This window comes from Oncorhynchus clarkii, chromosome 28 (genome assembly GCF_045791955.1).
Source record: "Oncorhynchus clarkii lewisi isolate Uvic-CL-2024 chromosome 28, UVic_Ocla_1.0, whole genome shotgun sequence".
Taxonomy (NCBI): Eukaryota; Metazoa; Chordata; class Actinopteri; order Salmoniformes; family Salmonidae; genus Oncorhynchus; species Oncorhynchus clarkii.
The window spans coordinates 29,486,338-29,506,737 of record NC_092174.1 but is presented as its reverse complement, the minus strand read 5'-3'; the positions used below and the strand labels follow the sequence as shown (position 1 = coordinate 29,506,737).

Below are 20,400 nucleotides of genomic sequence, written 5' to 3'. Positions count from 1 at the left end.
CGGTATTTTCCAAGACACAATAGAAACATTGTCCAAACCTTTGATGTAAAACTGAGCCTACATGGTAAAAAAATAAGCTGTTCTTGCCATAATATGGACTTGGTCTTTTACCAAATAGGTCTATCTTCTGTATACTACCCCTACCTTGTCATATCACAACTGACTGGCTCAATTGCATTAAGAAGTAAAGAAATTCCACAAATTAACAAGGCACACCTGTTAATTGAAATGCATTCCAGGTGACTACCTCATGAAGCTGGTTGAGATAATGCCAAGAGTTTCTAAATCTGTCATCAAGGCAAAGGGTGGCTACTTTGAAGAATATCAAATATAAAATATATTTCGATTTGTTCAACACTTTTTTTTGGTTACGTCATGATTCCATATGTGTTATATTATAGTTTTGATGTCTTCACTATTATTATACAATGTAGAAAATAGTACAAATAAAGAAAAACTTTAAATGAGTAGGTGTGTCGAAACTTTTGACTGGTATTGTACTGTATATATTTTTTTTACATAGACATTTGTTAACTGTCTAGGTAGAGTGAGCAAATAAACTGGACAACTAAGAATCTACGGATCAGGGATGCCTCTATTCATCAAGTATGCATCCTTTAAGAATCAAATCTTTTGGTCTTTATTCTTTTACCTGCATCATGGATTCAAATACATCATGCACTTCCCATGAGGATTGGAGACCCAAAGACGAGAGAATGATTAAAACCTCTCTGGGATATGTGGGACGCTAGTGCAGAGCGCCAAATATAAATAAATTACAATAAAAATGTAACTTTCACGAAATCACACATGCAACACAGCAAATTAAAGCTACACTTGTTGTAAATCCAGCCAACGTGTCAGATTTCAAAAAGGCTTTACGGCAAAAGCAAATGATGCTATTATCTGAGGACAGCACCCCAGCAAACAAACACAGACAATCATATTTCAACCCTCCAGGCGCGACACAGAATGCAGAAATAAATAATAAATAATAAATAAATAACAAATTCATGCCTTACCTTTGACGAGCTTCTTCTGTTGGCACTCCAATATGTCCCATAAACATCACAAATGGTCCTTTTGTTCGAATAATTCAGTCGATATATATCCAAAATGTCTATTTATGTAAGCTTTGTCCAAACATTTCAAACTACTTTCCTAATACAACTTTAGGTATTTTTTTACGTAAATAATCGATCAAATTTAAGACGGAATTAACTGTATTCAATACCGGAGGAAAACAAAGTGGAGCGTGCTTTTCAGGTCAGGCGCCTCTATCAAAGAGTACACTTCTCTTTACCCTCGTTCTGAACAGTGCTACTTCTTCTTTTCTCAAAGGAAAAACCTCAACCAATTCCTAAAGACTGACATTCAGTGGAAGCAAAAGTCCCTTAGAAATCTGGATTCCCAATAAAAACCCATTGAAAAGAGAGTGACCTCAAAAAAAAATCTGAATGGTTTGTCCTCGGGTTTCACCCACCAAATAAGTTCTGTTATACTCACTGATTCAAACAGTTTTAGAAACTTCAGAGTGTTTTCCAACCAGATCTACTAATAATATGCATCTTAGCTTCTGGGCTAAGCAGGCAGTTTACTTTGGACACGCTTTTCATCCGGATGTGAAAATACTGCCCCCTATCCCAAATAAGTTTTATCAAGACCAACGCAGACCGATACAGAATGGTTGACTGAGATCGAAGACACTTATGGTCACTTATGAAATTGGATAAATTGTGCATTTCACAATGCACACTGCAACGACGAGTCTAGATGAACGTTAAAAGTCAAGCAAGTATCATTTCGTTTTCAGAGAAACTGAAAAAGAGGGCAAACGCAGTGATGCACTTCCATCTCTGGTATCCACTGGAACTGTAGACCCACAATAGATATAGATACAGTGTTATGTGGGAGAGGTGGATTGTTATGAGGGTTCCCAGCCCCCTCTAGCTCACATATAATTTGAACCATGGACCCGGCCATGGGAGTTACCTTTGATCATTAGCGAAGCGTACACTCTCTTATCCCCAACCACCACAGAGATTGCGCCTGAATCCATAGGGGTCAGCTCCCTCATGGTGAGGGAGTGGAAACCCCCCTGAGGTACCTGGATCTCATTGAGGGGGCTGGGCTGCAGAGGGGTTTGGTCTAGGCACCACCGCACCTGATGGGTCAGGTCAGGCGGGCTTACAAGGCACCTAAACATGGCAGAGTCCCCCTCAAAACACTCAACGTCCTGGGGTGACTACTATGAGCACTGTCTGACCTGGATGGAACACATCCAGGTCAAATGCTGCTCTGAGCATAATGTATTTCTTGTCCACCAACCAGCATGGGAATAGACAGTAAGAAGGAATGATCTCCCAAATGTTTAAAAATGAAGCAAAGCAAAGGGACATGAATTACGCTCAGTCAATATTGTTGCATCGTATGAATGTTGTAATAATCGGCATGTCTGCTCAAGAAGACAAGCAGGGGAGTAAATCTTACTAGATGTCACAATGTCAGCTCTGATACACCCCAACCAAACTATGACTCATATGACCTCAAGTAATATTCAAGTTCTGATCTTTAAACGTTGGCAGAGGTCAATCACATCACTCACAAAACATTTTCAGGAAAGAATCCAAATTCTCAACACAAATTCAAAGCTCTGTGCCCTGCTATGCACAGCAGTCAGCACGTCAGCAAAGCTCTTTCATTTACAGCGGGTGTAATTACTAAATAAAAAAGTTATTAACATATTAATGTGCAACACCAAACATTTCAGACAAAGACACATATATAGGCCAAGGTCTTACCTTTGACTGTCACCTTAGCCGTCATCTTGGCGGTGCCCACGTCACAGGTGTAAGTTCCGCTGTCTTTCTCCTCCAGCTGTTTAATGGTAAGTGTGAGAACGGTCTCCTTTTGGGTCATCTCGCAGCGTCCCCCGGCCTTCAGCTCTATGCCTCCCTTGGACCAGGTGGCCTTGGAGGCAGGCTGGGCCGTCTCACACTGTAGGGTCACTGAACCCTTTTCTTCCGCCTCACTGTCCTTCAGCTCCTTGGTGAACTTGTGGACTGGTTCTGAGGAAAGGGACATTCCGGTAGGAGCACAGCAGAAGGCATTGAGGTAGGAGAGGCAGCGCTTATATTTATATGTTATTTAACATTAAAAAGCAGTCATAGTTGAAAAGTGGTAGTTCACTGTCAATGTTACCTGAATATCCAGTAAACAAGAACCGTTAAACAACTGAAGGTGTCTGTGAAAGGAACTTGTCAGACTTACCTTTGATCACCAGCTTGGCCTTGGTAGTGGCTCCTCCGATGACCTCACAACTATATTCTCCAGAGTCCTGGACAGTGGCGCTGCGGACGGTCAACTTCATGACCCTCTCCTCTTTGCTGATGTTATACTTCTCACTCTTCCTGATGTCCTTCCCATCCTTGGCCCACTGGACGGTGGTGCTGGTCTGTGTGACCTCACAGGTAAACACAGCATCCTCACCTGAGACAACGCTGACGCTCTGCAGCTCTCGTGACACAGATTGGGCTTTGCCTGAAATAAAGGACATTTATACTACCTTTGTTTTAATTCTGAGGATGGCTCAATTCCCTTCCAATTACAGAAACAAAAAAAAACTCAGAAATTGGTTAATTTGATTAATTTCTCCCAATGGTCTACATATCCAATGTAAAACGATAACCTCAGGGATCAGTTGCTCGACGTTTCAAAACAATGAATGCTAAAAGCCCTGCAGATTGATGTTAGAGCCTCAACTGGTACAGATGTCTGACCTTCAACAGCTAGGGTAGTCTTGGAGTTCAGGTTCTTGATGTTGAAAACCACCTCACCAGTATCGGCTGGTGTCACGTTCTTGATAACCAGCATGTGTTTGCAACTTGTACTGGAGACCTGGAAGCATCCTCCATTTGCCACAGTCTGGCCATTCAAGGTCCAGGCACACTCGTCAGTGCTCTCCCATGATAGAATACACTGAAAGTTACATGTCTCTCCCTCCATCGCCTCCACAGACTTCAACTGCTTGGTGATACCTGTGCTCAGGTCTACGTAAAGGGTGGGGAGAGGATCTTTGTTTCAAGGACCTGAGGCTTCAGCGCACTATACTCATTTGTTCGCAAGTTATGCTGCTTTGTTCACAGTGACCTTTGACTTGGAAAGCTCAGTTCCCAGGTCACATCTGTAATCACATGCGTCTTCCTTGGTAACGGCTTTGACGATCAGACCCCGGCTTTGACATACTTAGGCCCAGCGGTCAGGACCGTACCATCTTTCCTCCAGGTGGGGGAGACCCTGGGCTTGGATGCCTCACACGTCAGGGTGATCATACCTTTCACTTCTCCTACCACGTCATCCAGAGACTTGAGGAACACTGCACACTTTTCTGGAGGAATCCAAATGGAGAGCAACCCCACAACCACCAGACAGACGTTTAACATATTCTTTAGTCCCACTTCTACACTACAATATTTTGACTTGGAACCAGACTAGGTCATGAGTCCTTACCTTTGACCTTTAGGGTCACAGCCTCCTTGACCTCCCTGACCTTGAAGGTGATGGTGCCCCTTTCTTCAGGTGCAAGGTTCTTGAGTGTGAGCGTGTGCATTTTGCCCACCTGAGTGATGGTGTTGACTTCGTTTGAGAAGAGTACTTTGTCATTGAGCAGCTGAGTTGATCTCACAGGTGAACACTGCATCACTATCCTCATCCACCTCAGTGTCCGCCAGGTGCTTGGTGATCTCCACTTTCCGAACTGCGATAAACCACAGCACACATCATCATTGTACCATGGATTTGGTTTAAATTAAGAGGATGGAATCTCATTTGAACCATCAATGCTCAGCAAAGCAAATAGCATTGAAGTCAAATCAACACCAAAAAGCAATACAAAACATACACTCTACAGTGAGAGTGACTTTGGTCTCGGCAGCAGTCGACTGACAGCGGTACTCCCCAGTGTCTTCCTCAGTCAGCTTCGGTATGGTCAGCTTAGCCCGCACAGCGTCCTGTTTCAGGCTGCACTTGTCTGATGTCGCCAGGAGGGTTTGGCCTTTGAACCAGCTCACCTCTTTGGGTGCGGTGGAGAACTTGGAGCTCAGCGTGGCTGAGCCCTTCTCTTTGGCTGTCACATCCTTAATGGGCTCTACAACCTCAAGAGGGCGCTCTGTAGTCGAGACAATAAGACGTGCAAACAGCTCTGATCATAGGCAAGTCATGTAACATGGTCCTAACCCAGTTTTGGTTGTAATCTGGTTGTAACAACGTCATTTCAGCCAGTTATACCCACTGGGAATCTGGTGCTCTGTGTGAGGAGAAGCCTCTGACCTTTGACAGTGACCTGGGCCACAGACTTGCTCTTGCTCTTGCCAGCACTGAACTGGACAGGTCCTGTCATGGAGACCTTGGCCTTCTTGAAGGTGAGACGATGCATGGAGCCCTACTTCTCCATCTCCAAGTCAACAATGTCCTGCATGGCCACACCATTCAGGACTGAGTTGATGTTTATCTCCACCTCGAAGAAGGCGGAAAAGGGCTCGGTCACTTCCACGGCACTTAGCTCCCGTACGATGCTGATGGCCTGCTCTAGAGGGACCATAGATACCGAGCGTATAGGTCTAACTTGAGACAGAAGCACTCTTAATTACACTCTTTAGGGATATTATAAGAGTGCTATTTCCATTCATTCACTCACTGACGGGTAATCCTGTGTCCTGAAGTAATCATACGTGCTAAAAGAGATTGAACGTGTATTTTTATAAAGTCACATCAACCTTTATATAAATACACTTTAAAGAAAATTCCTAGAAGTTTACAATAGACAATGTCCTGATTTTCATTCCGTTACCTTCCACAACATGTTTACAGGATGTCTTGTCGACGATGGCGTTGCAGGTGTAATTATTCTCGTCATCCGAGCCCACGTCATTGATAGTGAGTTTGCGGTATATAGTCTTGCTGCTAATCTCGTGCTTCTTGCTGGGCTTGGTCTCCTTCTTGTTCTTGTACCACTTGACCTTGGCGCTTGCCCGAGACATTTGACATTCCAGGAACCCACGGTGTGTATGCATGGCTAACTTATCCCTGAGCTTCTTCACAAACTGGACAGGGAGCTCTACAGTAACAATAACAACCGTATCAATACAAGGAAGCCATACTAAGCAGTTCCACAGTAGCATATAAAAACTCTATCATACATCAAAGCAGCACTAAAATAATACAGTCTACAAAGAAAAGAAAGTACTTGATGGGCCATGACAATACCAAAGAAGCCTATAAGCCTATGCAGAAACCCTTCGTAAGCATATCTGATCTATTTACTGTACAGTTGCTTCCAGCATACACTACAAGACAAAACGTTTGTGGACACCTGCTAACCAAACATCTCATTCCAAAATCATGTGCATTAATATGGAGATGGTCCCTCCTTTACTGCTATATCAGCCTTCACTCTTCTGGGAAGGCTTGCCACTAGATGTTGGAACATTGCTGAGGGGACTTGCTTCCTTTCAGCCACAAGAGCATTAGTGAGGTCGGGCACTGATGTAGGGCGATTAGGCCTGGCTCGCAGTCTGCATTCCAATTACAATTCATCCCAAAGGTCTTCGATGGGGTTAAGGTCAGGGCTCTGTGCAGGCCAGTCAAGTTCTTCCACGCCAATCTCAACAAACCATTTCTGTGTGGACCTCGCTTTGTGCACGGGGGCATTTTCATGCTGAATCTGGAAAGGGCCTTCCCCAAACTGTTGCCACAAAGTTGGAAGCACAGAATTGTCTAGAATGTCATTGTAAAATTTCCCTTCAATGGAACTGAGGGGCCTAGCCTGAACCATGAAAAACATCCCCAGACTAGTTATTCATTATTATTTAGGAATGTAGTGAAGTAAAAGTAGTCAAAAATATAAATTAAAAAGTAAAGTACCAGTACCCCAAAAAACTAAAGTAGCTTAAGTACAGTCGTGGGAAAAAGTTTTGAGAATGACACAATATTAATTTTCACAAAGTCTGCTGCCTCAGTGTCTTTAGAAATTTTTGTCAGATGTTACTATGGAATACTGAAGTATAATTACAAGCATTTCATAAGTATCAAAGGCTTTTATTGACAATAACATGAAGTTGATGCAAAGAGTCAATTTTTGCAGTGTTGACCCTTCTTTTTCAAGACCTCTGCAATCCACCCTGGCATGCTGTCAATTAACTTCTGGGCCACATCTTAACTGATGGCAGCCCATTCTTGCATAATCAATGCTTGGAGTTTGGCAGAATTTGACGGTTTTTGTTTGTCCACCCGCCTCTTGAGGATTGACCACAAGTTCTCAATGGGATTAAGGTCTGTGGAGTTTCCTGGTCATGGACCCAAAATATCGATGTTTTGTTCCCCGAGCCACTTAGTTATCACTTTTGCCTTATGGCAAGGTGTTCCATCATGCTGGAAAAGGCATTGTTCGTCACCAAACTGTTCCTGGATGGTTGGGAGGATGTGTTGGTACCATTCTTTATTCATGGCTGTGTTCTTAGGCAAAATTGTTAGTGAGCCCACTACCTTGGCTGAGAAGCAACCCCACACATGAATGGTCTCAGGATGCTTTACTGTAGGCATGACACAGGACTGATGGTAGCGCTCACCTTGTCTTCACCGGACAAGCTTTTTTCCGGATGCCTCAAACAATCGGAAAGGGTATTCATCAGAGAAAATGACTTTATCCCAGTCCTCAGCAGTCCAATCCCTGTACCTTTTGCAGAATATCAGTCTGTCCCTGATGTTTTTCCTGGAGAGAAGTGGCTTCTTTGCTGCCCTTCTTGACACCAGGCCATCCTCCAAAAGTCTTTGCCTCACTGTGCGTGCAGATGTACTCACACCTGCCTGCTGCCATTCCTGAGCAAGCTCTGTACTGGTGGTGGCCCGATCCCGCAGCTGAATCAACTTTAGGAGACGGTCCTGGCGCTTGCTGGACTTTCTTAGGTGCCCTGAAGCCTTCTTCACAACAATTGAACTGCTCTCTTTGAAGTTCTTGATGATCCAATAAATGGTTGATTTAGGTGCAATCTTACTGGCAGCAATATCCTTGCCTGTGAAGCCCTTTTTGTGCAAGGCAATGATGACGGCACATGTTTCCTTGCAGGTAACCATGGTTGACAGAGGAAGAACAATGATGCCAAGCAGCACCCTCCTTTTGAAGCTTCCAGTCTGTTATTTGAACTTAATCAGCGTGACAGAGTGATCTCCAGCCTTGTCCTCATCAACACTCACACCTGTGTTAATGAGAGAATCACTGACATGATGTCAGCTGGTCCTTTTGTGGCAGGGCTGAAATGCAGTGGAAATGTTTTTTGGGGATTCAGTTCATTTGCATGGCAAAGAGGGACTTTGCAATTAATTGCAATTCATCTGATCACTCTTCATAACGTTCTGGAGTACATGCAAATTGCCATCATACAAACTGAGGCAGCAGACTTTGTGAAAATTAATATTTGTGTCATTCTCAAAACCTTTGGCCACAACTGTACTTTACAGCACTGGCTTTTTTTACTGGCTTTTTTACAGAACAGCAAACTCCCTAAATTGAGATGGAAACACTAAAAGAGCCATGTCCCCTGGATCTCATCATAGGAAAGATCTTGAAATAACTTCAAGGAGCTCTGAAATATGTCCAATCCTCAAGATGAGGAATTCATTGGAGTAAAACGTTATAATAATCGCCCTGATGCATCAGCAGCCTACACACATTTGGACAGACTTATATTTTTACATTTTACATTTGAGTCATTTAGCAGACGCTCTTATCCAGATTTACTTACAGTTAGTACATTCATCTTAAGATAGCTAGATGAGACAACCAAATATCACAGTCATCGTAAATACATTTTTCCTCAAATTAATTTTTCTTCAAATATTTTTTTTGTACCAACTTTGTCCCAATCTACAGAATCTCAAAGTGGACTTAAGTCTAATTAAGTGGGTCATTGACTTTCTCCTCAATATGGGGTCAGTAAGCCAAATAAAACATCTCCCTGTGCAATTCATATCCACGGGCTACCCCAAGGAACAGGGATTTCTCCTGTGCTGTCCTCCATCTGCTCCAACGTCCTGAGGGGCTTGGATAGTCACTGCATGACCTTTTCACTCCTGGCCTGGTACAGAGGGATCTCCATAAGCAACATGAGCGCAAGCTCCCGAGGGTGGTCAGGTCACCCTAGGATCTGTGTCCCGTGGTTCAGGTTTCCAGAGGATGTAAAACAACCGTATATCAAGAAAATACTGCACCATGGATTTCCAGGGAAACAACTCACAACCTCTACATATTCTTAGGGGTCATCTTGCCCTCTGGCCAGGGATGCAAAACACCAACATTTCAGAATAAAAGAGGCAATCCCCACAGACATCTGGCTGCTGAACCAAAATAAACCCCAGGACAATAACTCTGAGGACACAGAGGACAGACTAACTAGATTTTAGTTATGGTTAGAGCACTGCATTCACCATTGGTATGTTTAATAAGTGTTAGTGAATTCTGTGGATTTGTTGTGTATATTGTGATGACCTGAACATCATTAATTTAACAAAGGTATTCTATCATATGACATATTGTGCCGTACATAGCATTCTATGAGGAATGCATGCTGGAAATGGACTTTGTTTCTTTACCTTTCACTGTCAGTTTGGCCGTTGAAGAGGCCTTTTCAGCTGTGAATTTAATCTCCGCCACGTCTTCTGGTGTCACCGATTTAATCAGCAGCACAAAGATTTTACCTTTAATTGAAAGAGGGCAACTTATAAGAACAGTACAGAATGGTAAAACACAGAAATAGTACATTAGACCTAATTAATCAATGATGTCTAATAATTCAAAAGCTGATGCATGAGTGTCTTTTACTAAAATGTATGAGTGTCTATTACTAAAATGTATGAGTGTCTATTACTAAAATGTATGAGTGTCTATTACTAAAATGTATGAGTGTCTATTACAACAATGTATGAGTGTCTATTGCAAAAATGTATGAGTGTCTATTACAAAAATATATGAGTGTCTATTACTAAAATGAATGGGTGCCTATTAATAAAATGTATGAGTGTCTATTAATAAAATTTATGAGTTTCTATTACTAAAATATATGAGTGTATTACTAAAATATAATATATGAGAGTCTATTGCTAAAATGGACATCTAAACATATACTTGGAAAGAATTCTAAATGTGTGTATCCTCCTCACCGTCTTGTCTCATCTTGATGTTGTCACCAACTTTGAGTTTGGTGTCACCTTTGAACCACTGGCAGGCCACTTCATCGTGAGAAATCTCACACATGAATGACGCACTCTCCTTCTCCATCACCTCCACATCCTCTAGCTTCTTCACTATCTTAATGTCTCGGGCTTTGGGGGAGAATCACAAGAGACCATTAAAAGAGACATCAGAGAGCCTTCAACACATCTAATGCTGAATGGAATAGGGCCATTCTTTTCCATTGATTCATAGCCATATATCTGGTAAGAAGGATGCCTATTATTTAAAATTGAGACATGCACTATTTTACCAACCTGTAAGTACATCTATCATTGACAAGCCTATACAATCATTGGATTGTATTATACGATCATTATCATTGGATCGCATAATATACCATGTATCATGTTGTATCATAAGAATAACATGTAAGGACTCATACCATGTACAGTGAGTTTGGCTGATGTATTGTCGTCAGACGTTCGACAAACGTATGTGCCCTCATCCTCTTTGGAACATTTATGGATGAGGAGGCTACGTGTGCGACCCTGGGAGTGGATGCCAAAGTTCTTTCCTGGTTTTAGTTCCGTATCACCCTAGGGAACAGTGATATTTTAGTACAAATGATTACTTCACTTTGTATACACAATTATGCAAAGTAAATTGCTAACATTGAACATTTTCTCATTTTGCATGACTGGATGTTCGAGTTCTATGATTTACCACTAGAATATGTTTTCTCACCTTGAACCACTTGACCTCAGAATTGGTTCTGGACACCTCACACTCAAGTGTTGCCTTCTCCTTCTCTGGAGCTTTGACATCCTCCATGGGCCTAGAGATCATGGCAGCAGGTTCTGTATGAGCCACAATGCAAAAAGGTACAGTATTTAAATAAGAGGTGCCACTTCAAATAACACTCAACTTGATGAATAGCTTAATGTTGGACAGAAATTGAGATAACCTACCTGCAACAATGAGCTTGCCAGAAGACTTGACCCCTTCCGCTTGGAAGACAATCGTTCCTGCGTCCTCCATCTTGAGTTGGGACAGTGTAAGGGCATGCTTCTTTCCAAGGGCCGTGATGCGACAGTTGGACCCTGCCTTGAGCTTGGCTCCGCTCCTGATCCAGGAACCCTCCACGTCAGCTTGACTGAGCTCCACCTCCAGGGTCACTGTCTCCTTCTCATTGGCCTTGACCTCGGCCAGCAGGCCCTTGACCACCTCAATCTTCTGCACTGTGAAATACAGATAGAGGGAATATTTAGGTGTGTTGGAATATGCTAAATGTTTAGGTTATAAAGAATCATCGCTAAGTGTCCTGTGCATCTCTTTTCGGCACTGACACTGTAGATATAAATAGTCTGGGGCTACAGAGTGGCGTAGCGGTCTAAGGCGTTGCATCTCAGTGCTAGAGGCGTCACTACAGACCCTGGTTCAATTCCAGGCTGTATCACAACCGGCACACAATTGGCCCAGCATCGTCCGGGTTAGGGTTTGTCCGGGGTAGGCTGTCATTGTAAATAAGAATTTCTTCTTAACTGACTTGCCGAGTTAAAAAAGGTACAAAAATATATACATAACAAAATAAACATCTGTGTGGAGATCAAATGTACAAACTGCATGTCAGATTAGGAAATACTGTCTGTGCTTAACTAAGATCACTAGATCGCTATTTATACATAATTATAAAACTACAGCATCTGTAAATGGGACATACTCTTACTTGGGCGGTAGGTAGTCTAGTGCTTAAGAGCGTTGGGCCAGTAACTGAAAGGTCGCTAGATCGAATCACCGAGCTGACTAGGTGAAAATTCTGTCGATGTCCCTTTGAACAAGGCACCTAACCCTCATTTCTACTGTAAGTCACTCAGGATAAGAACGTCTGCTAAATGACTAAAATATAAATGTACTTACCATCCACCGTGAGTTTGGCCTGGGTCTTGTCATCCAGAGTTTCACAGGAGTAGTAGCCGCGGTCAGCAGTAGTCACACTCTTGAAGACCAGGGTCTGCTTGGCCCCGTCCACCCTGATGTCCATGTTTGCTCCGGGCTGCAGCACCACGCTGTTCTTCATCCACCTGACCTCTTTAGAAGGTCTACTAAGCTCCACCTCCAGCTTCACTCCCTTCTGATCCTCTACCGTCGTCACGTTCTGCAGCTTTTTCTTGAACATCACCGGCTCCACTGTCAGGGTACAAAGAAAACACAGATATTACAACTCCTTCGTGATAACTGTAGCCCTTCTAAGCTAAAATGCTTAAAAGGCTTATACATTTTTGTAAACAATAGTTATAATTGTGTATCAGTCAATCAAAACAATCTGATTTCGTTTTAGGACCACTATTGTTTTCACTATATATTTGACCTCTTTGACCTCATTCGAAAACATAATGTTAACTTTCACTGCTATGCGGATGACACACAGCTGTACATTTCAATGAAACATGGTGAAGCCCCAAAATTGCCCTCGCTAGAAGCATGTGTTTCAGACATAAGGAAGTGGATGGCTGCAAACTTTCTACTTTTAAACTCGGACAAAACAGAGATGCTTGTTCTAGGTCCCAAGAAACAAAGAGATCTTCTGTTGAATCTGACAATTAATCTTAATGGTTGTACAGTCGTCTCAAATGAAACTGTGAAGGACTTCGGCGTTACTCTGGACCCTGATCTCTCTTTTTAAGAACATATCAAGACCATTTCAAGGACAGCTTTTTTCCATCTACGTAACATTGCAAAAATCAGAAACTTTCTGTCCAAAAATTATGTAGAAAAATTAATCCATGCTTTTGTCACTTCTAGGTTAGACTACTGCAATGCTCTACTTTCCGGCTACCCGGATAAAGCACTAAATAAACTTCAGTTAGTGCTAAATACGGCTGCTAGAATCCTGACTAGAACCCAAAAATTTGATCATATTACTCCAGTGCTAGCCTCCCTACACTGGCTTCCTGTCAAGGCAAGGGCTGATTTCAAGGTTTTACTGCTAACCTACAAAGCATTACATGGGCTTGCTCCTACCCATCTCTCTGATTTGGTCCTGCCGTACATACCTACACGTACGCTACGGTCACAAGACGCAGGCCTCCTAATTGTCCCTAGAATTTCTAAGCAAACAGCTGGAGGCAGGGCTTTCTCCTATAGAGCTCAATTTTTATGGAATGGTCTGCCTACCCATGTAAGAGACGCAAACTCGGTCTCAACCTTTAAGTCTTTACTGAAGACTCATCTCTTCAGTGGGTCATATGATTGAGTGTAGTCTGGCCCAGGAGTAGGAAGGTGAACGGAAAGGCTCTGGAGCAACGAACCGCCCTTGCTGTCTCTGCCTGGCCGGTTCCCCTCTTTCCACTGGGATTCTCTGCCTCTAACCCTATTACAGGGGCTGAGTCACTGGCTTGCTGGGGCTCTTTCATACCGTCCCTAGGAGGGGTGCGTCACTTGAGTGGGTTGAGTCACTGATGTGATCTTCCTGTCTGGGTTGGCGCCCCCCCTTGGGTTGTGCCGTGGCAGAGATCTTTGCGGGCTATACTCGGCCTTGTCTCAGGATGGTAAGTTGGTGGTTGAAGACATCCCTCTAGTGGTGTGGGGGCTGTGCTTTGTCATAGTGGGTGGGGTTATATCCTTCCTGTTTGGCCCTGTCCGGGGGTGTCCTCGGATGGGGCCACAGTGTCTCCTGACCCCTCCTGTCTCAGCCTCCAGTATTTATGCTGCAGTAGTTTGTGTCGGGGGGCTAGGGTCAGTTTGTTATATCTGGAGTACTTCTCCTGTCCTATTCGATGTCCTGTGTGAATTTAAGTGTGCTCTCTCTAATTCTCTCTTTCTCTCTCTCTCTTGGAGGACCTGAGCCCTAGGACCATGCCTCAGGACTACCTGACATGATGACTCCTTGCTGTCCCCAGTCCACCAGGCCGTGCTGCTGCTCCAGTTTCAACTGTTCTGCCTTATTATTATTTGACCATGCTGGTCATTTATGAACATTTGAACATCTTGGCCATGTTCTGTTATAATCTCCACCCGGCACAGCCAGAAGAGGACTGGCCACCCCACATAGCCTGGTTCCTGGTTCCAGGTTTCTTCCTAGGTTTTGGCCTTTCTAGGGAGTTTTTCCTAGCCACCGTGCTTCTACACCTGCATTGCTTGCTGTTTGGGGTTTTAGGCTGGGTTTCTGTACAGCACTTTGAGATATCAGCTGATGTACAAAGGGCTATATAAATAAATTTGATTTGATTTGATGATAATACAGAACATAAGTATATCCACTGGAAATTAGCTCAGATATTATATCATACACTAAGTGTTAAAGTGAATAGAGGTTGGTTCTTACGTTGCACTTGGAGGGTAGCGCTGCAGGTTTTGCCCTCAGCTGCCATGCTGATCTCCCCAGCATCCTCCTGACTGACTGACGTGATGGTGAGGGAGTGGCTGGTGGCCCTGTGCTCAATCTTATACTTGGGCCCAGCAGTGATTGGCACGTTGTTGCGGAACCATTTTACTTTGACGTCTGCTGGGGTGACACTACACTTGAAGATGACATCTTTCCCTTCCACTGCAACGATGCTGCTCAGCTTGGAAGTCAGATTCACCAGTCTGGGGGCTGAAAAGTTCAGAATGGAAAAGATTATCTGGAGACACTTAATTAGACTCAGGCACAAAGAAAATGAGTTAATATTGAAATACATGGGTTCATATCTATTATGTTTGACGATATGGCTGTAACTATGTTGTATATGTCTGTAACTATGTTGTATATGTCTGTAACTATGTTGTATATGTCTGTAACTATGTTGTACAGGTCTGTAGCTATGCTGTATTTGTCTGTAACTATGTTGTATATGTCTGTAACTATGTTGTATATGTCTGTAAATATGTTTAATATGTCTGTAATTATGTTTATATGTCTGTAACTATGTTGTATATGTCTGTAAATATGTTTAATATGTCTGTAATTATGTTTATATGTCTGTAACTATGATACTCATGTCTGTAACTATGTTGCATATGTCTGTAACTATGTTGTATGTGTCTGTAACTATGTTGTATGTGTCTGTAACTATGTTGTATGTGTCTGTAACTATGTTGCATATGTCTGTAACTATGTTATAAATGTATGTAACTACGTTGTATATGTCTGTAACTATGTTGTATATGTCTGGAACTATGTTTTACAGGTCTGTAACTGTACTGTATTTGTCTGTAACTATGTTGTACATGTTTGTAACTTTGTAGTACAGGTCTGTAATTATGTTGTATATGTCTGTACCTATGTTGTATATGTCTGTAACTGTACTGTATTTGTCTGTAACTATGTTGTATATGTATGTAACTGTGTTGTATATGTCTGTAACTATGTTGTATTTGATTGTAACTATGCTGGACAGGTCAGGTCTGCAACTATGCTGTATATGTCTGTAACTATGTTGTACATGCCTGTAACTATGTTGTTTATGTCTGTAACCATGTTGTATATGTCTGTACCTATGGTGTATATGCCTCTAACTATGTTGTATTTGTCTCTAACTATGTTCTATATGTCTGTAACTATGTTGTGTATGTCTGTAGCTATGTTGTATATGTCTGTAACTATGTTGTACAGGTCTGTAACTATGTTGTACAGGTCTGTAACTATGTTGTACAGGTCTGTAACTATGTTGTACAGGTCTGTAACTCTGTTGAATATGTATGTAACTATGTTGTATATGTCTGTAACTGTGTTGTATATGTCTGTAACTATGTAGTACATGTCTGTAACTTTCTGGTACAAGTCTGTAACTATGTTGTACATGTCTGTAACTGTGTTGTATATGTCTGTAACTATGATGTATATGTCATTAACTATGTTGTTTATGTCTGTAACTATATGCTGCAGTAATGAGTGACCAAGTGTTAAATCTAATGAAAGTAAAGCCTCAGCTACCGTTGGTGGAGACCTTGGCAGAGGTCTTATCATCTTTGCATTCACAGATGTACTCTCCCTCATCCTCTTTGGTCATTCCTGTTACGGTAAGGACCCGCTTGGCACTGTCAGCGCTGACACAGAACCTGCCACCGGGTTTGACCTCACGACTGTTGTGGCGCCAGAGTACGTCCCCTGAGGCTTGGTTCAGTTCACAGGTCAGGGTCAGCGTCACACCCAGCTCTGTGGCTACAGGCTGCAACTGCACCACAAACTTCAGCGGTGTCTCTGAGAGGAAACATGGACAGAACTTAATTAACTACATTTTATATGCACGCTCTTATGTCAGTATTGACTGTACACGCCAATCAATTGTTCTGATGAATTAATTGCTAACTAACGTTTGACTTGAACTTTGAACTCAAGCTTGTCATCATCAGTGTGGCAAGAGTAGGTGCCACTGTCTTTGACTTCGGTGGACTTCACAATCAGGGTACGAGAATGTCCCTCTCTCTTCATCTCATATTTAGTGCCTTCCTTCAACTCTACTCCATCCCTGAACCACTTAACACTGGCACTCTCCGAAGTCAGCTCAGTGGTCAAAACAATCTTCTCACTTGCTTGAACACTGCATATATCCTTCACGGCAGTCTTTTTAAACTTGGCAGAGGATTCTAGAGAAAAAAATAAGACTTGTTAGCATAGTGATGATAGTGATGGGTATAACAAATACGGTTGAATGAGTCAATGACATCATACCTGTCACCTGTATCTTAAAGACCAGTTTCTCTGCTCCAACCTCACAGGTGTACTGTCCAGCATCCTTCTTCTCCACCTTCTCTATCACCAGCTGACGAGTCTTGCCCTTTGTCTCCATGGAGACTGTCTTACTGGAAGTCAGCAGTTTGCCATCCCTGTACCATTTCACCTCTGTCTTGGTGTCAGATACCTCACAGCTCAGAGTGGCTTTCTGGGAGAGAGTAGCTTTCACCTCCTTCTTTACAGACTCCTTGTTGGTGAAAGCTGCTTGAATCTCTGAAGGAGAAATGATGACATGCCACAGTGGAATTAGAACCCCTTCATTCAGGGTTGAACACAAAACAAACAGGAAGCACATCTCTACACTGGACAGACATGAGACTGGGAGGTGTTGAGCAATACAATGGCTAGACTATTAAGTCAATTACCAGCTTTTGAAATATAGTTTTAGACACAAATATGCAACCAAGAGACAGACATCTACCAAAACAAAATGGGCAATACATTCAGAGGCCATTGACTTGAGTATACAAAACATCAACTGGTTTGGGACCATTCAGCCTACAAAGCCTTAAGAGAAACATCAATAGACAGCCAGCTTTCATATCCTCCATACCTGTCACCTGCATCTTAAAGACCAGTTTCTCTGCTCCAACCTCACAGGTGTACTCTCCAGCATCCTTCTTCTCCACCTTCTCTATCACCAGCTGACGAGTCTTGCCCTTTGTCTCCATGGAGACTGTCTTACTGGAAGTCAGCAGTTTGCCATCCTTGTACCATTTCACCTCTGTCTTGGTGTCAGATACCTCACAGCTCAGAGTGGCTTTCTGGGAGAGAGTAGCTTTCACCTCCTTCTGTACAGAGTCCTTATTGGAGAAAGCAGCCTGGGCCTCTGAATGGGGATCATTGAAGGGTATGGTAAAACCAGAAACCCTTCATTCACGGTCAAACAATCCCAACACCAAATCAGAAACCCTTTGGATATCTTGCACATGACATACAAAAGGGAAATCAAGCGATATTGTCAGAGTAAGTAAAAAAAAGAAATCTGCATTTCTAAAGCATTATGAGACAGAGAAGAACATACAATTTAGACTTCCACACTAACAAAACCATCAAAACAAACAGTATAACATGTCTTTCCTTGGGAGAAGAAAATTGTAGACAACGTAGAACACAGACACAGTACATTGACAACCATCCAGCCTCCAAAACCTTGAGAGAAACATCAATGGACAGCCAGCTTTGAAATCGTCCCATACCTGTCACCTGTAGCTTAAAGACCAGCTTCTCTGCTCCAACCTCACAGGTGTACTGTCCAGCATCCTTCTTCTCCACCTTCTCTATCACCAGCTGACGAGTCTTGCCCTTTGTCTCCATGGAGACTGTCTTACTTGAAGTCAGCAGTTTGCCATCCTTGTACCATTTCACCTCAGTCTTGGTGTCAGATACCTCACAGCTCAGAGTGGCTTTCTGGGAGAGAGTAGCTTTCACCTCCTTCTCTACAGAGTCCTTATTGGTGAAAGCTGCTTGAGTTTCTGAGGGAACAATTATGGAGGTGCATGATAGTACCAGAAACATAACATTCAAGGTCAAACAATCCCAACAACCAAACCATATCTTACACACAACAGACATTAGGGGACATAAGCAATACAAATGCTAGATAAATCAACCATCTGCATTTATAAAGTAGTAAGACAGACAAGACAATGCAACAAACAGGGTAACGGACAATTCAGACATTAGCAAAACAATAAAAAAAGACAACACTATAACGCCTCTTTCTATTATGGAAAACATTTGTAGACAATGTAGAGAACATATACAGTGGGGAGAACAAGTATTTGATACTCTGCCGATTTTGCAGGTTTTCCTACTTACAAAGCATGTAGAGGTCTGTAATTTTTATCATAGGTACACTTCAACTGTGAGAGACGGAATCTAAAACAAAAATTGTATGATTTTTAAGTAATTCATTTGCATTTTATTGCATGACATAAGTATTTGATACATCAGAAAAGCAGAACTTAATATTTGATACAGAAACCTTTGTTTGCAATTACAGAGATCATACGTTTCCTGTAGTTCTTGACCAGGTTTGCACACACTGCAGCAGGGATTTTGGCCCACTCCTCCATACAGACCTTCTCCAGATCCTTCAGGTTTCGGGGCTGTCCCTGGGCAATATAGACTTTCAGCTCCCTCCAAAGATTTTATATTGGGTTCAGGTCTGGAGACTGGCTAGGCCACTCCAGGACCTTGAGATGCTTCTCACTCATTAGTTGCCCTGGCTGTGTGTTTCGGGTCGTTGTCATGTTGGAAGACCCAGCCACGACCCATCTACGACCCATCTTCAATGCTCTTACTGAGGGAAGGAGGTTGTTGGCCAAGATCTCGCAATACATGGCCCCATCCCTCCTCCCCTCAATACGTTGCAGTCGTCCTGTCCCCTTTGCAGAAAAGCATCCCCAAAGAATGATGTTTCCACCTCCATGCTTCACGGTTGGGATGGTGTTCGTGGAGTTGTACTCATCCTTCTTCTTCCTCCAAACACGGCGGGTGGAGTTTAGACCAAAAAGCTCTATTTTTGTCTCATCAGACCACATGACCTTCTCCCATTCCTCCTCTGGATCATCCAGATGGTCATTGGCAAACTTCAGACGGACCTGGACATGCACTGGCTTGAGTAGGGGGACCTTGCGTGCGCTGCAGGATTTTAATCCATGACAGCGTAGTGTGTTACTAATGGTTTTCTTTGAGACTGTGGTCCCAGCTCTCTTCAGGTCATTGACCAGGTCCTGCCATGTAGTTCTGGGCTGATCACTCACCTTCCTTATGATCATTGATGCCCCATGAGGTGAGATCTTGCATGGAGTCCCAGACCGAGGGGGATTGACCGTCATGTTGAACTTCTTCCATTTTCGAATAATTGCGCCAACAGTTGTTGCCTTCTCACCAAGCTGCTTGCCTATTGTCCTGTAGCCCATCCCAGCCTTGTGCAGGTCTACAATGTTATCCCTGATGTCCTTACACAGCTCTCTGGTCTTGGCCATTGTGGAGAGGTTGCAGTCTGTTTGATTGAGTGTGTGGACAGGTGTATTTTATACAGGTAACGAGTTCAAACAGGTGCAGTTAATACAGGTAATGAGTGGAGAACAGGAGGGCTTCTTAAAGTAAAACTAACAGGTCTGTGAGAGCCGGAATTCCTACTGGTTGGTAGGTGATCAAATACTTATGTCATGCAATAAAATGCAAATTAATTACTTAAAAATCATACAATGTGATTTTCTGGATTTTTGTTTTAGATTCCGTCTCTCACAGTTGAAGTGTACCTATGATAAAAATGACAGACCTCTACATGCTTTGTAAGTAGGAAAAACCTGCAAAATCGGCAGTGTATCAAATACTTGTTCTCCCCACTGTACATTGACAACTGTTCAGCCTCCAAAGCCTTCTGAGAAACAATAATAGAGCCAGCTGTATCTTAAAGACCAACTTCTCTGCTCCAGCCTCACAGGTG

The 20,400-nt window shown here is 42.8% G+C and overlaps 1 protein-coding gene across 39 annotated transcripts in view; it reads right to left on the bottom strand.

Moving 5' to 3' along the window:
- LOC139387467 (obscurin-like) overlaps positions 1-20,400 on the bottom strand; it is an 87,959-nt gene that overhangs the window by 51,019 nt on the left and 16,540 nt on the right. For all 39 annotated transcript variants that reach the window (XM_071133663.1, XM_071133673.1, XM_071133680.1 and 36 more), the window contains 14 exons: positions 18,140-18,415; positions 17,494-17,769; positions 16,878-17,153; positions 16,520-16,792; positions 16,140-16,406; positions 14,550-14,819; positions 12,143-12,412; positions 11,194-11,463; positions 10,970-11,082; positions 10,668-10,821; positions 10,213-10,374; positions 9,646-9,750; positions 3,271-3,540; positions 2,802-3,068 (listed from right to left, as the gene is read on the bottom strand). In XM_071133663.1, coding sequence (XP_070989764.1) covers positions 2,802-3,068; positions 3,271-3,540; positions 9,646-9,750; positions 10,213-10,374; positions 10,668-10,821; positions 10,970-11,082; positions 11,194-11,463; positions 12,143-12,412; positions 14,550-14,819; positions 16,140-16,406; positions 16,520-16,792; positions 16,878-17,153; positions 17,494-17,769; positions 18,140-18,415 — 3,249 coding nt within the window. The remainder of the gene's footprint in view (positions 1-2,801; positions 3,069-3,270; positions 3,541-9,645; positions 9,751-10,212; positions 10,375-10,667; positions 10,822-10,969; positions 11,083-11,193; positions 11,464-12,142; positions 12,413-14,549; positions 14,820-16,139; positions 16,407-16,519; positions 16,793-16,877; positions 17,154-17,493; positions 17,770-18,139; positions 18,416-20,400) is intronic.